This window comes from Chroicocephalus ridibundus, chromosome 6 (assembly GCF_963924245.1).
Source record: "Chroicocephalus ridibundus chromosome 6, bChrRid1.1, whole genome shotgun sequence".
Taxonomy (NCBI): domain Eukaryota; kingdom Metazoa; phylum Chordata; class Aves; order Charadriiformes; family Laridae; genus Chroicocephalus; species Chroicocephalus ridibundus.
The window spans coordinates 17,495,986-17,519,921 of record NC_086289.1 but is presented as its reverse complement, the minus strand read 5'-3'; the positions used below and the strand labels follow the sequence as shown (position 1 = coordinate 17,519,921).

Genomic DNA, 23,936 nt, shown 5'->3' with positions numbered 1-23,936 from the left:
AGAGTGGCAAAACAGAAAAGCTGCAGTGCAGTACACAGGTTATGCTTTTAATGGTTCCAAAAAGCTTAATAAAGAAAGTAAGAAATTACTGCTGTGGGTTAGAGCTTGGAAGTCTGTGGGAAAACAGGCTGAGCCATCTGTGTCGATGCAGCTTCATTCATGTACTCTGTAAAGACATTTTCATTTTTTGCTTCAAACCTATATAGCTATATTTAGCACTGTTCCTGTTGTTACATATGTACTTTCAGCAAAGAGATACCGTTACTGCAGGCACTCCTGCTCTCTTCATTTTTTTCCCTTTGTATTCATGTAAGTATAAAGTTGCATTTTTCTTTCGGCTTTTAGGAAAATGAGGCATGTAGATGCCTCCCTGTGCTTACTTATTTTAGTGTATTAGTTGTCTGGTTTAGACTCTATTATTCACCCTTGCTGAGGGAAACGTGTCAGGAAGGGGAAGGCTTGATGTTCCATTAAGGTCCAGTAAGGTGGATGGTAAGGAGCAAGTAACCGGCCTCACTTTTTCATTGCTGGAAACAGTTTCTTGTAAACAGTGCTCACAGAACAGCAGCACTTTCATTATTGAGTGACAGCTGGATTTCAGCAGCAACAACACCTGTTTCTAAGACGAGATACAAAAAAAAGTTAGGAGGGTGGAGCAAAGAGCTTATTTTTTTCAAATGAATGCCCTGCTCATAAGATGCAGAGCTCTTTTGTGAACACACGTTGTCTCACCTGGACATGAGAGAACTTGCCTTAAATCACTTTAGGCAGAGGATGGGGCAGCAGTGGCATTTCTTATGATATCTGATTTTCTGGTGTATCATATATCTGTACATGGGTAAGTATGTATGTATGTATATGCCTCTATCTATCTTTTAATTGATCTTGCTTACCAGTGCAAATGCTCATGGCCTAGAGAGAGGGAAACATCTTCATTCTTGGACTCCAGTGCTGGCCTGTCTATTGCTGTCAAAACCAGGCTGTTCAGGACATGCCCACAATTGGACCATTCTCATGTACAGGGAACTTCAAGATGAAAAAGGGACCAAGGCAGCTGTGTGATTATGCAGCAGCTGCAAAGTTTTGTATTGCTAATTAAGTCTTTGATGCCATTTGCTAATGATTCCTCACCCTAACAGGCTTGACTGCTCCCAGGCATCAGTTCCTTGAGCTGTTCCACTTTATAGAATTCCATCTGTCTCACCTAGGTAGAGATATTTCTGAACTAACATGCTTACATCCTATTTTGGATTAGGTATAAGTATTTCACTTTAAAAAAAAAAATCCAGTTTCACTGTATTAAACCACCTTATAAGGAAACGAAGTGCAACAATGTATATATACAATATTTATACATTTCAGAAGAACATACTGGATTACATTTTCAGGTTGTATAAAATGGTCCTACTTAGCTTGAACAGAATTAATACAGCTACCAACAATTATGAATAATTACAGCTTGTAACATTAAAAATAGGATAGGATTTCATTCAATTAAAAATGACAAAGAATGCTAATGAACATATTTGGATTGATTTTTCAGCTACTGATTACATATTTTTCTAAAAATTCACACTTCTCAGTTTGATCATGGATTTACTCCAATATCAATGCTATTGATGTGCTAGCACTTAATCTATTTAAGTAAAAGTGCATAATCATTCTAAAAAGGGAAAATTGTTGTGGGTATTAACATGACTGCCCTAAAAAAATGCATTTGGTTTTGATGATGTTGTAAATCTGAGAAATGAAAATGCCCACATTTTAAAACTTGATTGTGTAAACAAGGTCTACAGCACTTTATGGTGTATAGATCAAGCCGAAATTTGCAAAGAACTGCAGATTCCCTGACATAAAGTAATGAGAAGGCTGCTGTTCTGCAGATAGCGGTAGCCAAAACTTCTCACAGTCTTCACATCTGACTTCCCCTTTAGGCAATACTTTTTCAAAACGTACAGAAGTGCCATTTCAGCTTTACTTTATGGGGTGATGGTGATGTCCAGTGGCTAATCAAATTAGGTTAATTGGAAACATTATCCCAATGGATATCTCCTAGGCTTTGGCTCCTATTTAAAGGTGATATTCTGGCTTTAAATCAGGTTGCAACTGCTTGTTGAACTCAGCACTGGTGTAATTCTTGCCTAATTACATATATTTTTTTTTAAGTTGAGGTAGGTATTTACGGTGCTCTTATGCTCTTCCTCTTATGCTCTCTTCCTATTAGACTTAGAAATTGCCCAGCCAACAAACTATGGAAAAAAACTACAGAATAAGCCAGAGAGAGGTAGTCCTAAAATATCTTTCTAGTCACACTTGCTTACTGTGTATTCAAATGTATTCAAGCAGAGGAAACAGCCTAGTCAACAAGGGAAAACAGCAGTAGGAAGGCTCCAATAATGATTTGTTTTAACAACTTCATGATTGTTTGATGTTACATCTCAGGGTCTCCAGGGACTGTTCACTTGAAGTTCCTAAATATGAACAAAGGGAGGACCTTGAGTAAGTGCGGTATCCAGGATGACTTTAAGTAAAGGGAACTTCTTCATTTTTAATGCGGGTAATGCAGCAGAGTGACATGTCAAATTTACACTGTTTCCATTTACAACTACATATTCCTGTAATGAGTAGCAAGCTGGAAAATATGACTCAGAAAACTAAGTAAAGCTGATGCAGAAGAGATCTATCTATAAGATGATAACACAACTAAGGGTTAGAAGGAAAATATTGATGAAGCAGAGGACACAATTTATGTCTTGAAAGGCCTAAGCATTTTATGTCAAGGCCATTTTATCTATTACAGACACACAGGTAATACATAATAATATATCTCCTTGAGAGCTTACAGCTAAAAATCCAAATATGGGGTCCTGGTGGCCATGTGTGACTGTCCCCAGATCTCACTGAGACAAAACACTCCCTAGGTGCTCGTCTGCTTGCCTGTGAAGAGAGAAACCACTGCAGGCTATGATGTCTTGCTGGATTTCTCAAGTGGTCAGAAACAAAAATCCTACTGAGACTTCCCACCTATAGTAGGAATCCATAGAATCATAGAATGGTTAGAGTTTGAAGGGACCTTAAAGATCATCTGGTTCCAACCTCTCTGCCCTGGGCAGGGACACCTCCCACTAGACCAGGCTGCTCAAAGCCCCATCCAGCCTGGCCTTGAACACCTCCAGGGATGGGGCAGCCACAACTTTCCTGGGCAACCTGTTCCAATGTCTCTTGTAGTTCATGTAAAGATGGGCTTTAATTCCTAATTTCTTGCACCAAAACTGAGGAGATTTAAACAAAGAGGACACAAACACTGATACAGGTGGTGACAGATGTGCAAAACTGGTGATCTGAGCACACTGTCTACAAACAGCATACAGGTACTGGAAATGTAGGCACTTGGAACTATAACATAAGACTTTACCAAAACTTAATCTAGTTAGAATTCTGCCTAGGAAAATAAATTAGAATCATAGAATGTGTTGGGTTGGAAGGGATCTTTAAAGGTCATCTAGTCCAACCCCCCTGCAGTAAGCAGGGACATCTTCAACTGGATCAGATTGCTCAGAGCCTCATCAGGCCCGGCCCTGAATGTCTCCATGGATGGGGCCTCCACCACAACTCTGGGCAACCTGTTCCAGTGTTTCAAATTATTTAGATTCATTCTGGGATACCCTATGTAATGCCCCAAATCTCAAAGAGAAAAAAGGAAAATGAAGCAAAAAGTAAGAAAGCACTGATGAAGTTGCTAAAAGATTTTTATAGAGAATGGGAAGAATGTCAGTGCTTAATAAAATCTTGAAGTCATCAATTAATGGTCAATGATCAATGAGATTAAAAGCATTTTTTAGCATTAAAAGCAACAAAATTAACCTGAAGGCAGGCATAGTTTCATAAGAAAGAGTGAGATAATAAGCAGTTATGCATTAACATCCAACAGCTGTTTTGAGTCTATATTTGGAAATAGCAAGCGTCAGTGCCTTGTGACGTTGGGGTAAAATTAAGAAAAAATTACTATCTGTTTTAAAGAGGGATGTGAGAGAGCACCTGCTAAAATTAAGCCTTTTCAAATCAGCAGACTTGGAAACTAGTAATCCAAGAGAATGAGCTACATAAGGAGTTTTCTCGTATTAGTTTATAATAAATCTTCAAAATCAGTAAAAATTCCAAAGAAGTGAAAGAATGTCAATGCAAGTCAAATGGTTATTATTTAAAAGGTTGGCCAAATGACCCATAAAAGAGCCTGTGACCAATTCCCAGTGAAATAATGGGATCGTTAATTTGGAACTATCATCAACAAAAACCTGGAGCCTGAAAATATACCTATCAGTGTCTCTTCATGGAAATCATATCTTGTTTAAGTGTTTTTGTTATGCTTTTTTTTGGTTAGGATTATAGCTCTGAGTGATAAAAGTAATTTTATTGCTGTGAAGTATTCTCTAAGGTATTTAACATATTATCATGTAAAGAAATCTGAGAAGTGGGTTTGATCAATGTGTAGGTTTAAAGAAATGTAAAAAGAGGTATGAAGAAACGTGACAGTTGTAGTCTTATCGATCTTGAAGATGAAAACTAATGAATTTATCTAGTCAGAATGTGAAGTTAGGAAATTCAGTTTAGTAGTTTTCCTTCTAGTAATAACAATTAAGCACCTAATAGACTATGAAGAAAGTGGTTTATACACTATTGTTGCTAACCTTTCTAACAAAGTGAAATTTTTTTTGCAAAGGCAAATCTCAGAAGACTCCACACTCTGTGAAATCAGGAGCTCGGAGGCGGCAGTCACAGTGGTCTCCTATATTTTATGAATCTAGAAAAGCTAAATTAATGCTGAGTGTACCAGGACTTAGGCACACATCTAAGTGTTTTCATCTTATAGAACCACTCTCAGAAAGCGTAATCTTTTTGCCAGCTGAGCCCTCCTACTAGAGATGGCTTCAGTGGCACTGAGCATTGTTATATATTATTATACATCAGGCTCCATTTCTGTTCTGAAGACTCAAGGATGACTGAAGGAAGTGGTGTGATGAATAGTATCTGCTTTATTTCTTTGTTATTGTGTATTTGATGTTTTGTATTCTTTAAAAAGGATGTGCTGGGCAGCAGAAGGAGGGGTGGTGCTCCCTGTCTTGTCCCAGGTGCTCTGCTTTCGGTGATGAGAGGTTTTCTGGATGGTGAGGGGAAATTGCACTTTACCTGAGGGCAGCTGAACACGCAGAGCTCTAAGAAGCTTTGGGAGTGCAGGGTAACTCTGAGATGTCCAGCAAATCAGTAGCCTTGGAAGCTGCCTAGAAATGTAAAGAACAGGCATAGAGACAGGCCTGAGGAATGTCAGAAAGATGCTTTTTCTAAGAGACTGGAGGGGTTAGTGCAGAGTTTACTGCAACCCCGGGAGCCATTGAAAGGTTGTTGGCTGCAGAACAAGGCTGGAAGAATGCACTACCTCTTTCCGCTGAGCCCTTCCTACAGTGCTGGATTAGAAGGAATTAATTTACAACGCTCTATTACTTCCATTTTTCTCACTCTGAATGTTCTTTATTATAAAAAGAAAGTCTTGTTTATGCTTTAATAAAATCTGGCTCTTGAGGATCAATAGGTTTTTGGTGCACTCCCTTCAAACAAAAGGCATGGGCAGGGCCGTTCCATGTCTCTAGAGACTCCAGACCTTGTCACAAGAAAATCTCACACAACAGACACAGACCAAATGCTCTGTTTGGAATCTGTCAGCAAGACTGTGCTCTGGACTAGTCTGTTTTTCTAGATGTCTGCCACATGGGAAAGCATCAGTCCCTGCTGAGAAATTTCTGTTGACATCAACTACAATAGGCTTAGGAGGAAAGGATGGAGGGGAAGAATTGCAGATATTGCATCCTTAGTACAGGGCAGGACATGACCACTCTCAGATGACTACCACTGCAGATTTCCCTCAAAGGATCTGGTAATATTTTCCCAAATGTTGCAGCTGTTTCTTTTTCTCTGCTTATCCCAGATTTGGCCCTGCACAGTTCTGTGTTTACTGAAGGTGCATTTTATATGAATTTTTAAAAACAACTGTCTAGAAACTCTGGAATTACAGTAAAACCAGTCCAGCAATTCAATGTGAGCAATGTTTTCTCTTTAGGGCTTACTCCTATACTGTGATATCATTGAATCAACATTTGTAAAAGAACAGCTACCAAGCCGAAAAGTTGATGCCATGGATCATTTTCAGAAGTGTTTTGCAATTTTAAAATTATATCAGCCAAGAGTAGACAACAGCAGTTACAACACATCAAAAACCATTGATATGGCACAAGTCAAAGACTGGAAGGCAATCCGCGTTGATCTGGTCATAACCCCCTTTGAGCAATATGCATATGCTCTGTTGGGCTGGACGGGCTCCAGGGTAAGTAACCACAACAGTTTATGTTTTCTTAGCATTGCTAACCTATTTTTTCCTGTTGCAGGACTATTCGAGGTTCTTCCATTTAAAAAAAATGTTCCTGCTCTCCACACGTCACATTTCATGCTGTCATCAGCCCGTGATCATAGGTTGGAGCTGATGAACTCTTCACTGACGTTTATGGATGTCTCTCTAGAGGAGTTAACATCTCTTTTCCTCGGAGCTTAGCATTTAGGTTCATGGACCAAAGAGCTACATTTTCAGTCAGTTGAGATGTCTTTTTACATCATACTAGTGTTAACAAGCAATTTGAAAGGTTACGGAGTAGAGAGATTATTTGGAAAGTGTCACAGAATTTTACAGAAAATTAAACATTTGAGGAAGAGATGTTCTGAATTGGAACTTAATTGTTTTGTAGGAAATTGAAAGCAATTTGACGTATTTCTTTTTGGATTAGAAAAAATTGGTTGTATTAATTGAGTGTTTAAAATCGTAAAAAAAATGGAAAATTTTAAAAGTTACACATTAGGTTTGAACTAGAATTAAATATGTTTTGATTGATATTTTAATAAGTTAAGAGAACTTGAAATGGTAGCTACTGTCACAATAGACACTGTAGTCAGTGGGTATAACATCACATAGTACAATATTTTCAAAATAAAAAAATTCTATCTAAATACAAACTCAAAACTTAAATGATTAATCTCTTTCCAGACAGAATTATTTTATAATCTGTTCTGCATGCTTGCCTTCTGATGTTCATTTTCTTAGGGAGTGATTACATGGTATAACAGAGACCTCCTGAGCCTGCTCTGACTGATCTTTTTGATATGCTAGAAGCAGTTACAGGTGCATTGCCACTCTGTTCTACTCAGGTTAATTGGAAGTTAATTGCCTGTTTTAGAGCAGGCAAAATGCTGCAACTGATGTATTCTCCTGCTGAGCTGATGAGTTACTTCAGCCACTTTTCTGTTTTGAGATAATAAAATGTATTTATTTGGACCTTGGATTAAGTCCTCCAGCTTCAGGGTCCTTCATATTCTGGAAGTGTTTGGCTACTTAAAAGCCCTTCTCTCAACTCTGTAGGTGGGTGCCTACACTAAAAATGCACTTTGTGAGGCCCTTTGGTTGAGCAGGCAATGACTCTGTCTTTCTCTGCCTCACTCAGCTCCTACTCCCTGTTGAGATAATTCACCTACGGACTGTGGGAGCCCATCATAGGCATGGAAAGTAAGCTTACTTTCTTGTACAGTGCCCAACTATTCTCAGACTAACCAACTGAAAAGATGGACTATTGCTTATCAAAACATTGTCCTTTCAGAGTATCCATTTTTTCAGCCTATTGTCTTTTAATAGAGGTCATTTTTACATGTTTGTTTATTATTTGCTTTGGTGTTGGAGCTCTTACACAAGGGATAACCGTTTTTATTTGTCAGAGTTGCTCATATTTGCTATATCTTTTACAGCAATTTGGACGTGATTTGAGGAGATATGCTACTCATGAAAGGAAGATGATAGTGGATAACCATGCCTTATATGACAGGAAAAAGGTACTGTTTATACTCAGAAATAAAGCTATCATGTTTTTATTTCTGAGTATGTGTTTTCATTTTATTTTTGATATTCAAGAATATAGAATATTTTAGCTTGATTCTCTATCTATTTTGTGGTAAAACAGTCCCCTCTTCACACAATTTAGCTTCACAGGCAGAGCCTGATTAAATCTGAACAAGTAAATACAGAAATCTTTTTTGGCATTGCTGAGGTAATTTCTGAAATTTTACAAGAAACATACAGTAGACAATGGTATTACAAGGAATTGTGCAACCTTCACAAAACTGAGAAAAACTCATCTGCAAGTATTTGTAAAAACTATTTTACTGTCCCGTTTCAGAACAAAAGGTCATTTCCGTGTCACAGGCACATTTTCAAAAGGGATTGTGCTGACATTTCAAAGGAAAAAGGGATATTGAGTGGTACAGGCTCAACTAGAAGGCCTGAGGAAGTTTTTCTGGAGTGTGATACTAAGTGGAGACCAGGGATCATCCTGCTTTTAAAGCCCTGCATTCAAAAGTCTGTGTGGCGTTCTGTTTAGTCAGGCTTGCTAATCTTGGTAGTAATCGGTAGTATTTCTGGTCTAAATGCTCTTGGCTGCAGTTACACAGATCTCTGCATTTATTTGGCTTAATGTCTGTATTTGTATTAGGCCATTTTAATAATAAGCAAAAATCAATATTGAAGATGTTTATTGATGTCATTATAGGGGAAGGCAAAAGTACCACGTCAAGACTTTACATTAATCTTTCCTTTATATTCCTCAAAGAATGGAGACTGCTCTTAGCATCTCTACTTACATGCAGCATTGTCTCGTTGTTTGTGAGACGCAGCAGTGATTTAAGCCCTCACTCCATTTCAGCTGTCTCCGTAAGTGCTTCTTGGGCTCAGATGCTATAGCATCCTCAGTTCACATACAAACCTGGGGAAATGATCAGACTAATGATGCATTTAGTCAAATATCCTGTCTCCAACAATTGTCAATATTAGATGCTGCAGAAGAAAATATAAAGTTGCATAATAGATAAATATGCCATCAAATGTCTAAGGGGGGATGTTTCTTCACGAACTCAGGGATGATGTCAGCATTCAAAATATAAACTCTTTGCATCAACATAATATAGCAAATGTTATTATCTGCAAGTTAATATGAGCTCTGTTAAATAGCTTTTTGGGTGTAACAGATAACTGCACTAGGGAAATACAAGGAATTTAAGAAATGCCACTGTTATTTTTTGTGTGCAGCAAAATTTACTTGCCTGGTGTAGAAGTATATATCATTAAATCTGTTTTACCCAGAACCCTGATGCATTCAGTGATGCAAAATGGACACTGTTCATTCATGAAGAGCATCAATCAGTATTATTTGTTCTGTATTGTGTTTAGGCTTCATATCTGACATACCATTCAAATCCTTCTGGGAAAGAATATTTGAGTTTCCATATGAGTCTCACTGGACTAGCCAGGATGTTTCACAGATAAGTAATGAGTTTATCTTCACAATGCCTTCTGGGAAGAAAGATGCTCTTGTCTTCCCAAATTTTCAAGTAAAGAACTGAGACAGAGAAAGATATAAGGCCCTAGTTTTGCCTGAATTTTGTCCTGTTGAGTGTCTGCCTCAGGACTTTGAAAAATGTGTGGAATTGTGTATGTCCATGACATGTTTCCCAAAGCCATCAGCTGTAGCTGTAACTTAATTTCCAGACTTTCTATCTGTCAACTTACATTTCCTCACTGCACTACCCAAAAACAAAGAAAAAGAATTAGTGTATGAAATGAGAAGAAAGATTAAAAAAAATGTTTCCTGTTACGTTTTATGATGCAGGAATTCTATGACAAGGGATAAGGAAAAAAAAAATCCAAGTCTTTAGGGCAAATTTGAACTGTCTCGAACCATTAAGTCCTTACTCTAGGACTTCCATATATCAGATGAATTACGTGAATGGATCAAATGTCCCTTTCCACTGGGGACTCTGTTTGCTTTCATATGTTTGCCTCCCCTCTCCCCCCAAAATACCTAAGCCTCCCTTTTCTCATTTAATCCCAGACATTTTACTTCCAAATTTTATTTTCTGCTGCAAAACACAGACATACTACAGGTTTCAAAACAAGAAGTCATGACAGTATCTTGACACAGAAGAATACTGTTCTTGTCTCTGCTGTATTCTCAGAAATAGCTAAATTACACTAGCTGAAATTTTCTATAAAGAAAGAAAATTCTAAGGCAGATACTCAATATGAAAAGTTTCAGACCAGGCAGCACTGAAATTATAACGTACTTAAAACAGGGACATTTATCAAGTAGTGCCATTCTAACAAGAAGCAAGGCGACATCCCCTGCCCTGCTTCTAAGTATTCTACTATTTATAATCTCATGTGTTAAATTCGAATATTTTATTCTTATTTTTAACTTTGCAATTCAATTTTGTATTATTCCCGTCATGGACATTTTGAACAAAAAGCCTTCCATACTGCCACCAAAAGTGTAATAAAGTCAAGAATGTGCATAATACAGCAATGGTGTCTGTAACTGTGAAAGTTGAGGTGGTGACCCATAGCGGAAGACAAGTTTGCAGTACGTTGTGTGGCTGCCAAGGCTGATTAATTTTTAGGGTCATCAGGTTGGTAAGCTTAAAATCAGTGCTGCAAATATGTAGTAACTTTAGTGCTGTTTCAGGGAACATATATCCAAATCGTGAAATGTTTATGGTTTTTCTTCTTAATTTAATTATGAAGACTAGAGAATCTTCATTGTAATTCTGGTGCTTTTATTTAAAAAACATTTCACTAGGGGGGAACACTAAAAACATGGATGTTTTAACTGTATCATCTCTTAAATTTAGATTGGAACATGAACACGTGTATTTCATAGGGACATTTTTCTTTGTGGTAGGAAATCTTCCTTTCTCAAAAGAAAGCTTCCTCAAAGGTAAAGACAATCAGGAAGCAGATATCCTTGTGCAAGCTGCTCAAGATCCCTCAATACAACCTTAATTAATGTTAATTAGGCACCATCCGTAAAAACTGAATCACATCTTTTCCATATTTCTCTTCTTGTTTGCTGAAGAGAGGTGACCTGATGTCACTGGCTCTGTCCAGGCAGACAAACTTTCAAGCACGAGACTGTAACAGTCACTGGGGTGTAATTCAGCAGCAGGGCCAAACCCTTTCTGCTTCATTCTTCTTTTATAACTCTTGTGTGTGTATACAGCAAAAGGGATAGAAAGGTCAGGGAGAGCCAAACTAGTTCTCCATCCTGATGAAGACCAAATCCTTTCTTTGAAAACACTTGCCTGTGGTCAATTTAAAATTTTGCAATTTTGGTGTAAGAAGTTAATAAACCATGCTATAGCAAATATACTTTGATTATTTATTTTTTTGATGGAACGTAACAGCACCTGTAAGAGAATGTCTTTTGTTATAAAAGACAATAGTTTCCTGGTTTGCTCTACATTCCAATGTATAATTTGATATACTTTATTCTTCTGTGTTAATATTTATCAGCCCTTGGCACTGGAGCTTCCACTGTGGCCCACTGCCTGAAATGTGATGCGTGTCAGAGAATCCCAGATTCCGGCGTTCAAGGGGAGAGTCCTGGTTCCTTTAATGTATTTCCAAAGGGATTCTGACAGGAATAGGGAGCATTAACACGGCAGTTAGGAATCAATTACATAGCTTTGCAGAGGGGAACAAAAGGAACAGATATTTCCTCCAGGGACTCGTTACAAAGTTACACTGTGAAATTATTCCTCAGCCTTGATTTTTTTTTTTTTTTCCTAATGTGAATCTTTTTGATATATCTGTGGGTTTGGGAAGACAGTGTGCAACTACTAAACTAATGATTTTTTCAGTTCTGTAATAAAAAGGGCATTTTGTAGATCTTTGGCAAGAAAATTGTGACAACAAAAATTGAATATTTACTACCAATTATCTGTCAGCCTCTTTTTCATATAGGATTAGTGGATGTCCAAGTCTGTGCCTCTTTAGAACTGTGTCCTAAAGCTATGGAAATCTGCACTCGTATATACCAACTCGAAGTATGACGTTTCTGTGATTTACACCAGCTGGAAATCAAACCTTACAATGATTCCTACACTTATGGAATGAAGGAGTTTGTTGATCAGCCATCAGGAAGAAAGGGCAATTGTGTATTCCCTGTGTCTTGTTATTATTGCTGTTGCACTGGTTACAAATGGTGCCGCCACGCGTTCACGAACCAGGCCAATAAAATTCTCCCTGTAAAACTTTCCTGATCCATGAAAGAACAATATTCTCTCTAAGTAAAGTAGAAGTGCTTTTGCAAAAATTAATTTCCTTTTTCCATGGGAATTGTAAATCAGGTCAGCTGAACAATAGGCCCTTCCTTAGAAAAATTAAGGTCTTTAAGCTGGAAACTGTGGCATCACTGGTTGTTTTTACACCCCTCCGTGTTGGATTGGGAGTCATTTATCCCTTAACCAACTGTAAAGAATTTCTGGTTACAACATGCACGGTGTCTAGACTTCATCAGGAGCTAATAAGAGTGTAAGCGCTGACTGCTGTTACGTATCTATGTAACGTGGTCATCGGTTCACTGCCTGAACTGCAGTTTTCAGTCTGCGGGCATATAAACAGTTTGTCACATACTGAGATTTGAAGGGCACTTTCTTTGCAATGATTAGAAGTTTGTGATGTACTAAGGCAGTCATTAGCAAGTTCTGACAACATCCCGACAGCTTTTTAACTGGAAGATATGGAGGGAGATCTAGCGGCTTTAACTAAAGAAGATATAGCTCTAAACCCTGTTTTATTTTTAAACAGCTGTCTTTAAGCTGAATAACTAACATTGCGTGAGAATGCAATAAATGTGTGATTTACTTCCACTTTAATGTTTTATTATCTTTAAAGTGATTTTTAAAGTGGCTCGAAAACCACGGGCTTTCTATTCTTAAAGGAGTAGCTGTCCTTGAAGTATGAGTGCTTCTCCCATTTTACAGTGTCAGCAACCTGGAATAAGATTCAGGAAATGCAAAGGCTGTTGGTTGCTCCCTTACCAAACTCTGGTGCTGTTAGGTAGAGCAAAGTATCCTTGTCATGCAGAAGGGCACTGTGGAGAGTGTCTGAAGCTGGACTCTATGATATTGGATTTTTGCACTCTTCACCAGGAGGCTTGGTAAGACTTAACGTGGAATGACTGTTCTCCCACGAAATGGCTCTCAGACTCAAGTGTGTGCTTTTCATCAGTAAGAATATGACTGAAGGAAAAGGTTCCTCTTTCTCCAGAATACGAAATGCTACAGTCCAGTCAGCTTATAAACTTAGCATCATCTTTACCTTTGAGGTTCGCTCCACCGTAAATATAATGTCTTCTTAGCTGTCTGTACTCTTCATGCCTTTAATTTTTCTCTATGATTAATCTCATCCAAGTCTCCATTTCTTCATTTGACGTCGTTTCATTCAGTTTTGTAGACTCCAAAAGTTTTGTAGACTCCAGTGTTGCTGCCTACTTTGTCCTGAGTACTACTAACGCCGCTTCAAAATCCAGGGAATGACTGTAAAAAGGATAGCTACAACTTAGTGGTGTAAAGTTCCTTTCCTTCCCATGGTATCAAAAGGATCCAGTAGGCCCTTGTGAGTTACCTAGAGAGCTGCTGTAGCTCTAGAAGACATAAGCTATGTCTTTCTGCTGAAATTAAAATCAACCAATTCTAAATATAGCTTAGTTTCCAGACTGTAAGCACTAAAATGAAATTAAATTTTGAAACATTTCATCATCAAGAAAAGTTGTGTTTTTAATTTAAGCTGATTTTTTTTAACTTCTGTTATTCTGACGTTTGCTGTTAGCTGCTCTTTGGCATTGCTGCAAAACCTTTTTGTTGCTTGTTACTCATAAAATTCCACAGGAACATAAATATGTTGGATTCCTTTCTTTTTTTTTTTTTTTTCCCCCTGACTGACTCCCTGGATGTTATCTGAGGTTGCAGCTCGGCGTTTCATTAATACCAGACTGTTGTGATCCTGTTCTTCCTCATGGCTCATCCATTTGCAGATCCAATTCAGATACCCAGTCTTTGTTATAAACAGCTGTAGATTTGGTGCAGTCCGGCTCTTTGAAGACCTCTCTGCTCCCTCTAGTTCTCTATGTGTAGTCACTGGATACAAAAGGTCCTTCTTCAGCTTCCAAAAAACCTCCCAAGACACTATGCCTGTCACTGGTATCTGAAGTGTTTACACTGATGACTGCGAAGACAGTCATCCCAAAAACTTCCATTCCTGTTGAGGAAGTACAGCCTACATAACCGTTAGTCTTTAAAGGAAAGGCTGAATGAGGCAGCTGAAAATAAAGTGATGCTTTGTCAGTTTGATTTTTCAGGGTGTGCACTGTCCAAGCTCTGAACTTGGAAATGTCTTAAGTGCACAGCCAAATCACTCTGAAATGTGTATGTAAAATTTTGCACGTACTGCTGGTGTTTTGGCTCAACAGAGAAAACAATCCAGAACAGCTGTTAACATGTGTGGAAGGCATTCCTATGCAGACTAGAAATAACATCTGGAGATGACCTACTCTATTTGTGCCTTTTCTTACTCTGCAGTAGGTCTGTTCTTGCCTAGTACATATCTCTTTTCTGGTTTCACTTTGTAACAGGGCATCATGTCAGGATGGTAGACTGATGTGATTAGAGTCAGCCAAAGGATCATGTACCTGTTCAGACATGTGACATCAGAGGGCATATTCAAACAATTTTTAGCTTTTCATGTTCTCTGAACGTTTTCTGATTCCTCTTTTAATCCTGATTTGGCTTGTGAAAAGCAACATGAGAAGGAATAGAGCATTTTGACATTTGGAATGAAGTGACGATTGTGCGAGCTGAAGAGATCATGTACATCATTGTAAGATGGCATGAGGAAGGAGGATGGTCCAGAGGTTTGACTAATAGCTTGCAACTTGGGTCCCATTGTAGCCAAATTTTCTCTGTAGTTTTGAGCAAGTCATTTAACCTTCCTTGATCTCACTTCCCAACAGTAAAACCTAATTCCCACAATGCAAAGGTACAGTGAGGATAAGTAGTTAAACGCTGTGGCAAATCCTAGTTTGATTTAATGAAGGATTTTGATCACTCAGAGTTTTGCCTTTTCTTATAAATGGGAGAAAGAACAAATGTTTAATGAAGAATTTTGATCATTCAAAATCTGCTTGTTCTCCTAATCAGAGGGAAAGTCAAAATGTTGACACTTTCTGCAAAGGGAAATGTTTTTTCACTCAGCTTTAGAAACAATCCACAGATTGGACTGTTCCAAACCTCCAAAGCTCAGACAGCTCTTGGGGCTGCAAGCTCAGAGGTGTTTGGCTTGGCTGGCTGCTCCAGGCTCATGGAGCCAATAACCTCTGGGGACGCCGGCTCTGATGTCATTAAAATGACTTATTTGAATTCAGGCTCCTAGTAGCCTGTCAAGCAAGTTGTTGAGAAGATGGACAAGCTGTCAGGAGCTGAAATAGGCTGATTTTTAAAATTGCCTGGTAAACTAGATTCTATTGGATTATTTTTTTTCAGGGCAATATTATGATATCATTTTTGCAGAACACCCAGGTTTAAGTGAGTAAGAAAACTCCAACAAAACAAAATTCGTTAGTGTTTTGCTGAATAGGTCCATTCACAAGGCAATGGGATATTATGTTTGTGTGACTATACATGTGTCAAGTAGAAATGTTCCCTAGAACTGTCTTTTCTCTGGGAATCCTAGGAAGTTGTATTCCAGTCATTCTCAGGCAGCAGCATCCATATATCGTGTTTCTCCGTAGAGCTTGGTGTAAGGATGCCCCAAACCTAAGTCCAGAAGATGCTTCTGAAAGGTCTACTGTGCTATGCAAAGCCCAGCCCTACCACTTATGCTGTGGATAAATTTGAATTTTTAAAACTCAAGGATTTATCGTCCTTTTTTACTATTACTTCCTACCAAAAATTCCTCATCTGAATTAATTTAAAATCATTAACAAATACTTCAGAACCCATATTGTTAGAAAACAAGCTGCTTTTTGGTTATTTTTACATTTTGGCAACTGGAAACTATTCCTTGTAGCTACAGTGAAGAAGAATGCTTAAAACTTCCCCACTGTACTTCACACAGTTTCAGCTGTGGTGCGATTCTCTATTGCTTTTTCCTTTCAGTCAAGGTATATTCACTGTACTTGATGCTGTTTGCTGTTCAGCTTTTACTCAGAGCCAAAGAGCCTGGGAGAAGTCTGCTGTGTTCAGTGCCTGAGCTGTAATCATTTGCCATTTCATAGGACAAGACTCTGCATAAAACAGGAACTAGTTTCAGCTGCTCCATGCCAGAACTTCTGACTGATATATTGCCTCAAATCATTATCTTTTGAGTACATAAGCGAGCAAGTGGGACTTAGGCTGAATGAGAGGTGGGATGGGCTCCATGCCTTAAGCTGCTGCAGGTACTTCTCTTCCTGTTATGTGGCGGGAGGTTTCGAGGGATGGCATGTGGAACAGCTTCATGGATCATGGCCGCATAGAAAGTGTCTCTGCCCTGCACCTTTATTGCATCACTACTCAGCGGAGATCCTCAAGTTGGTTGTGGGGTCCAAGGGTTGGATTCGTCTGTAGATTTAGATTTTTATCTTATATAAACCCATATGTATTTACAATAATATTCCAGAAAATCACTTTTAAGTCCAATTATTACTTTATGCAGTTCAAGGTAGCAAAATGAAGTGATGTAAATAATTACCATTGCTTTTTTGTGAAAGAGTAGCTGGGGTTCCTAGGGTATAATAGATGGATTAAATTATTAGCGTATGAATGTTCTTGCACTAACATTGTAGGTTGTTAGGTTTTTGTAAGAGGAGAGTCACAAGCTCAATGTTATTTTGAAGAGACATTGGAGCAGAAAGCAATTCTTAGTTTTATGTCCTATGAAAACTTAAGATGGGAAATAGTTGCCTTAATGTTTTCTATTGTTAAAGAAATATTAGAAAAAATATGACACTCTGCACAGAAGACTCTATATGATTGATGACAATTTTGCATTTAAAAAGCATTGTGTGAATTTGAATGGCATTAAATGTTATTTAGTTGTTGAATAGCAAGAGAGGCGGTTTATATAACTGCTCTGAATAGTAAATTCAAAAGATGCTCTGAAAACTTCATAATGGGACCTAGCTTTGCAAAACATTAAATGCTGTGCAGTTACAATGAAAATAGTAAAACTCCACGATCCCAACTTTTTTTTAAGAGACTATTTAGTTTTTCTTGGGAAACCAGTATAAGAATGAAAGGGGAATTTTATCACGGGATTTCTTCCACACTGTGAAGATCACTATTGCAGAGTCTTTAATCACTTGCCTGCGGAAACCATTTCTATTTAGGAAAATCCTTAACTGACTCTTCAGGCAGGGCTTGCCCTGTCTGTCTTTGCATATATCTGTAAAGCCAAACGAAGGTCTGATTACAGCCCAGGAAAATGACTATTATATGACTATAATGCTTTGATGATCTGGATCAAGGGTGTGTGTAAGTTTGCTGAGTTCTGCTCCTATCCATCTTTTGCTCAAGTAGTTGCTTCACAGACAGCCACAGTGTTCGGAGCAGGCAGCCCATCCAGTCGTGTCTGGCAACATACTTGAACTTCTAGCTTCCCCCATGATATTAAAATTTTTCTCTGGATGAGTCTGAGTCCACGTTGCTGGCATGCCACTTAGCCAGTAACTTGTATTTGAAATAAGTCTTACCTTCCAATCAACAGTGACTGTGTTGGTTGGAAAAGTTATGTTTGTGTGGTGACTTGGCTTAGAGGATGGAAGCAGCTTTGAGGAAGCCAGACTGATTGCAGATGGCTGTGTGATACCTGCACTTCCAGAACTTTGTAAACAGCTCGCCTAATAAAAAGTCAGCTTTGTTCTCCAAGCATTGATTCTTTTCTGTCACTACCCAATATGTTATTTCTCAAAAACATGTATCACTGAGAAGAAGAGCTGGCTAGGATTCTATACCCTCGTTTTATTGCATAAAGATGTGTAATATTCACACGTGTTTAACTGCGTATTCAGTATTTATAGTCTCAAAATTAGTTTTCTTGTGTCATCTGAGAACTAATCCACTCTACCTTTCACTGAAAAAAGATGCCTCAGAAGTTTACTTGCACAGTTAGAGACATGTTTTATGATTCTTTAAAAACTGGATGTTATAGTCTTTGGCAGATGCTACTCTAAAACTATGAAGTTATAACGGTGTGACAGTCAGCCTTGAGAACATCTTGATGAATTAAACATGCTGCAGCTGCAGAGTTTGCTTTAGATGTTTGCAATAATGACTGGATTAAAGCTAAAGTAAACATAAAGATCCAAAGTTTCTAATATTGATTTCCAATGTGATCAGTTGTTCACACAATCATTACTGCAATTAAACACTGAGTCATTGTAAACAGATGCACATACTTTCGTTTATGTTCCAATTCTTCTCTCTCTCAGGAAAGTGGAAATTGCATATGTGATTTGGGGGATTTGTTCTTTTTGCACCTGGTCTATTTTTTAAACTTAGGAATTAAAATAATCTACTTTCTTACCTCTTGGTAAATTAAAAAATGATTATGCATTTTCTTCCAAAGTGTGCTTTCCCCCAGTGTTCTCTTAGCAGTTTAAATGTTTCACATATAGCATATGATAGTTCAGTTTTACAAAGTCTGCATATAATTCATGTATATATTTACCTAAATTTAATCCCTTTGTAATATCAAGCTGTACATCTAACACAAAGATGAATGTACCTAATTGTTTTTTTCTTTGCGTGGTGTGTTTTCTGAAAAGTTCAGTGAAACCTATATTGCTAATGAAAAGAGAGAGCTCTCAAAATACATAAGTAGGTGCAGATCCAAAATATTTTGACTATACTTTTTAATTCATTTTAATTTCTAGGGCAGTACGGAGCCAACCATTTTCAAGTGTTTTAATTCCATTATTCAATCAGTATGCTTGGGTAAGTTATTGAAAGTAGGGCAACTAACAAAGCCTTGGATTTTCTGTTAAAAGAAAAAAGAAATTGAATGAGCAGAAGCTAGGTAGAGAGGAAGCTGCCAAAGGAAAGAGCCAAGAGCCAGAAAGGAAAATGGGGTATGGAGTGGGAGTGAGAATGGGAAGTCTGTGGTAGAAGTACAGATTTGATAAGGAAGCGCAGAGTGGCTGGATAAAGCAATGAGGAATGGAAAGGGTACATTTGATTTGCGGCTGCATTGTGGAAAAAATCTGGTTTGGTTGAAGAGACTGAGCTGAAAAAGCGCATGAAAAAGGAATGACTGTGGAGAGATACGAGTGGAGGTTTGATGGACTAAAAATGAATTAAATTAGTCAGGCTAATGCTCTAAGCTAGCAACAAGAAATGGGTAAACTTTCAATTGCCCCAAATAACTGAGTAAGCCGTCTTTATCTCACTTTACTCTGGATATGGCATGAGTGGAGCCTGAAGCTACGTTAGAAATCTGAGATAAAAGATTAAGGCTACAACTTGGTATAAGGAAGAAGGGAAGAGGTGGAATTAGAACAGATACAGATTGTAAAAACTCAGCTTGCTAAAACTGATCGATCCCACACTGGCCTGCAAACCAAGATTGTTGTCAGTGCTGGCAGCAAGCATTTGGTAGCCCTGTGGCACCGTGTATTTTCTGCCTAGTGAAAAAACTAGGATGTTACAGGAATTGAAGGAAGCAGTATTTCTTTGAAGAAAAAGAACTCTCTATGCATATACATACGAAAACTGAATTAAGGTTATAATGCAATCAACCACGTTCTGGGGTTCCTTAAATTACAGGTCTTTGATTTTGCAGTCTCAATAATGTTCTTTTGAAGTGGTTTGTTTATAATAATCCCATATGAATTACACTCAACTGTTTCATAAAATCCAGGATTCTGCGTTTTTCTTGTTTCATTCACTCATGTGAAGCTTTATAAAGAAAAATAAAATAAGCCAATTTAACAGTATGTGACAAGCTAAAGCTACTGTACATAACATAGACCTAAAGCAAAACAGAAGTGTAGCTGAAGTAGGAAAGGAAGTAATCCCTGTTAATCTTTTTAGTGACTTTGTGACAGGACACAGAACTACAGTGGGCAATAAGTTTTTGTTCTGTTTTTGTTTACAACAATGTGCTATTTAACGTGTTAAAATTTTTGCCCAGGTTGTCAGATAGGAAGTTCCAACTTTCCCTTCACTTTGTGTGCCCAAAACTGAAAACGTATTCTTGTAGTCTGGATGGTAACGTATTATGCTCTTTATTTATTGTGGAATGCTTTTAGCTATTAAATTTGTAATGGGAAATTGGATGCATAACTATGTAGTATTTTGCAACAAAGTAACCACAAATCCGTCATTTTAAACAGTGAATAGTTCCATTTTATGCACAGCACGGTCTTGTTCACCAACTAAATTTTAGCAAATAAAAACATGCTTATTCAGTTAATAGAACACATAATAGTAATGTTTTTTAATACTTTATTTTTCAAAGTGTCAGCACTGGTCTTTTTCTTCCTCTTTCATCAAAGCTACTTGGAGTAAGTACTTTGCATGTAGAAAGCCTGAAGACATCATGTTATGAAATAGTTAATAGGATAACTGCCTAAAATATCCTAACATTAGCCTGATTAGTCTGTTTCACTCAGTGAATCTCCTTTTTATTGTTCAGAAACTTAATATGAATAAACCTATAACTAGAGTTAGAGAGCAGTTGTAAGAGAAATATTCAAGTATGGTGTTTCTGAGTAAAAGCATGGGACGTGTCCAGTGGTAAAATGAAACGACAATTTATGATTCTGGCTTCTATTTCCTTCAAAAATTATTCATGCCCAGAATTATTAGAATAAATTCCACTGCACTATTTTGCATCAATACCATTACACATGATTTTGCCTGAGGGTATTGAGTCAACGGGTAATGCTTGTAATACTGCTTTTTCAATCATGGTTTGTTATAATGTCATTTCAAAGAGTCATTTTTTTCTCTCTGATTTATTTATCATCTTATTTGTAGCTGGATTAGGAACAGAAGAGTTTTTATTTTAGAGCAGGCAGGGTGATGTGAATATTACTAAAAAAAATACCAGTTAAACATGAAAATTACATTTGGAGATAATATAATGTCAGAGGCACTTCAGGTTATTTGCTACTGGAAACCGTTACGACACCATCAAAGGGAAAATGCACAGTGTCTAAACAGTGCTGTGGAATATTATTGTTGAACTTGATGAAATACTTCTCATTTCAGCACAATTAGTACTTCAGCATGTATGTTCTATAATTACAATGAAATTGTTTGTGCTGTTGATAGTCTCATTCATAAACACAGCATAAATATTTAGCAAAATGTCTGATTACAAGCAGAGCAAAAATCACCAACACCCAGTCTTAAAATGAAACCTCTCCAGAAAAAAAAAAAAAAAGAAAAAAAAAAGATTGGGAAAAACAAGAAAGGAAAAACACCTGAAAACCGTTAGTTGTATTACTTAGGAAAGTACTAGAAGACGGATGCCCACATACTCTAGTAATCCACAAAATGTTAAAAATATGTACTGACCATAATGAAGATAAATACTACTCAGAGTCAAATACACTAATGGGTAATTACTACACTGTTCCTTAGGGCTTGATTCTGTCATGTTTTTTCATCAAGCGGTGTCTTATTCTGAGAACGTTGTCTCACTGGCTAGCGATGGAATAAGATGCTGTCCCTCTCAGGCTGCCTGGCAGTATGAATACCAGGACCGTGGAGAAGTTTCATTTTTCCACGTTACTTTCTGACGGTGTTCATACTACAGAAGATAATCATTGAATACAATTATTTGAAATCTCTTTTTTAATGACAGGATTGTATGCATTTTTATCTGGAAATTGCTTTACTTAGACTTCCTCCCTCTTCCCCTCCTTCCTCTATTCCCTCCCCTCCCTCTCCATAAAATCATTTAGCTCTCTCTGAAAGTTACCGATTACAGTGATTCTTGTTAGCACTTTGTCTACCCTAATGAGTCAGCTAATGATTTCAGAGTAGCCGCCACCATTTTATGGATTGGTGTTACATTGTATTGCCATACTTTCATTGTAGATTGAAGGCACTCAACCTCATATCACTCCGTGTTCTGCAGGAACTTATGGATCTTCTGTAACACTTTCTGTGTATCTGCTTTACACGGTTCTGGGTCTGTAACTGGTGTAAAATTGCAAAGTTATTTGCTACACTGAAGCTCTGAGCAGATTTATGTTTTCCACCAAAGATGTACACCATTCATTCTTGTAAAACTAACAGTAGCATAGAGAAGGAAGAGAAAATAGCTGGCTTCCTGACCCGTGTTTGCAAAGTATGCCTTCATCTTGGTCATTACAAGTCAGTAAAGAGGGAGTGGAGCTGGTTGCAATGCTGAAGGTAAGCTGCGTGGCAGAACATGACAGACCTGAATGGAAATCGTGGTGCAGGGGCTACACCTGTTTATTGATGGCCATAAATACATGGATTGAGGAGGCGCACATCCAGCTGTTGAAAGAAAATAGAATCATAGTCCCTGTGGGTAAACATTGATATTGCCAAATTCTGCTATTGAAGTCAATAATTTTTACATGGCGATGGCAGCACTGGGCTCCTGTTAGTTGTTTTAGTAAAAATATCTATATACTACCATGTGTATTTCTTTTCAACATATAGCATATAAAATAAAATCACAGCCCACTGTCTTGGTTAAGGTCATGCTCAATGACTCATATTCTATGTGTTAAGGGTAGGAAATAGCATGGAGCTAGATATTCAGGAAAGATTTTAAAGAAATATGCTTGAGAGAGGCTAGCTTTCCCTCATATCTCTTGTATTATTATGAATCATGCTAATCAAGTACTGTTGTTTGTCTTTAGGTTAGTTAATTCAAATATAGACACAAGCATATGGTAATAACCTCAGCAAAATGCTTCTTTTCTTTGAAATTTGTTCCTTTTTACTGCTGTGGAGGGTTATCATGCGTTTTCTTATAGGTTTCTTCAAACCTTGTGGCTTACACCTTTCAGAGCTATTAGCTGGCCCAGTTAATGCACAAGCTCTGTCTGCGAGAAACCACTCCAGAAACTGATTGCTTTTGATAATGAGGAAGGTGGAAATATCTTTTTGCCAAAACTTGTTGTTTTGAACAGGAAGTGATTGAAACAAAGTTTGTAACATCCTTCCTCAGCCTCCCTTACAGCTGCTGGTTTTGCTGAGTCACTTTGCAGGCACTTTTCAATCAGAAACCCACTCTCTCAGAAATCCATTAAGATAAAACAAAAACAAGTTAATGTTTTCTATTCAATCTGCTGCAGAGCTTTATTAAGACCCAAATAAGTTTATCTAGACTATTGCTTTTCCCCCACCTCCTCTTTCCATTACTTTCTATTCTAGGTGCCCTTTCGTTGTTGCTTCTTGGCTCGCTGGTGATTGGAGTAAATTTGGTTGGAGTAAAATTTTCTGAGGCGTTTCATTAGAGATTATAGTCTGATTTAACATCTACCTGAAAAAGCGAGTTGGAAATGTCTAAAATAAAATTCCACTGAATATTTCTTTTCATTATTTTCTTCAGTTTTACCTCCCTGACTTGCTACGTGTGTTGCACACGTTCTCCGTGTGAAAGCGCTGAACTGCGGAGGCTCCTCAGCGTGTTCAGTATTGTAAGAAGTGTTAGCACAAGAAGCACCATTAGGAGGTCATGTCAAGTCAATCATTCAGTAACACTCTCCTCCATCCTGTTTTTTTGTCTTTAATAGCCTGTTACTGACATTCTCCCTTTTGTCCTTCTCTCCTCTTTTATTTTTAACTTGTTTTTAGAAAATGTCCCTAGCTTCTCCATACTTATGATTGCAGGAGAAACCTAATTGAAGTTGATGGGGATCAAGAATATAATCAACTCAGTGTTTATTTTGGAACTTGCAATAACTTAATTGTCAATAAATAAAACATCCAACTAGTTGTGCCATGGAGTGAGTTTGGATAATTTTTCATCAATCAGTCTGTATAATCTGATT

The 23,936-nt window shown here is 37.7% G+C and overlaps 1 protein-coding gene across 1 annotated transcript in view; it reads left to right on the top strand.

Moving 5' to 3' along the window:
- Nucleotides 1–23,936, top strand: part of DNTT (DNA nucleotidylexotransferase) — a 92,275-nt gene that overhangs the window by 59,463 nt on the left and 8,876 nt on the right. Inside the window, exons 9-10 of the mRNA XM_063338619.1 lie at nt 6,113–6,376; nt 7,840–7,923. Coding sequence (XP_063194689.1) covers nt 6,113–6,376; nt 7,840–7,923 — 348 coding nt within the window. The remainder of the gene's footprint in view (nt 1–6,112; nt 6,377–7,839; nt 7,924–23,936) is intronic.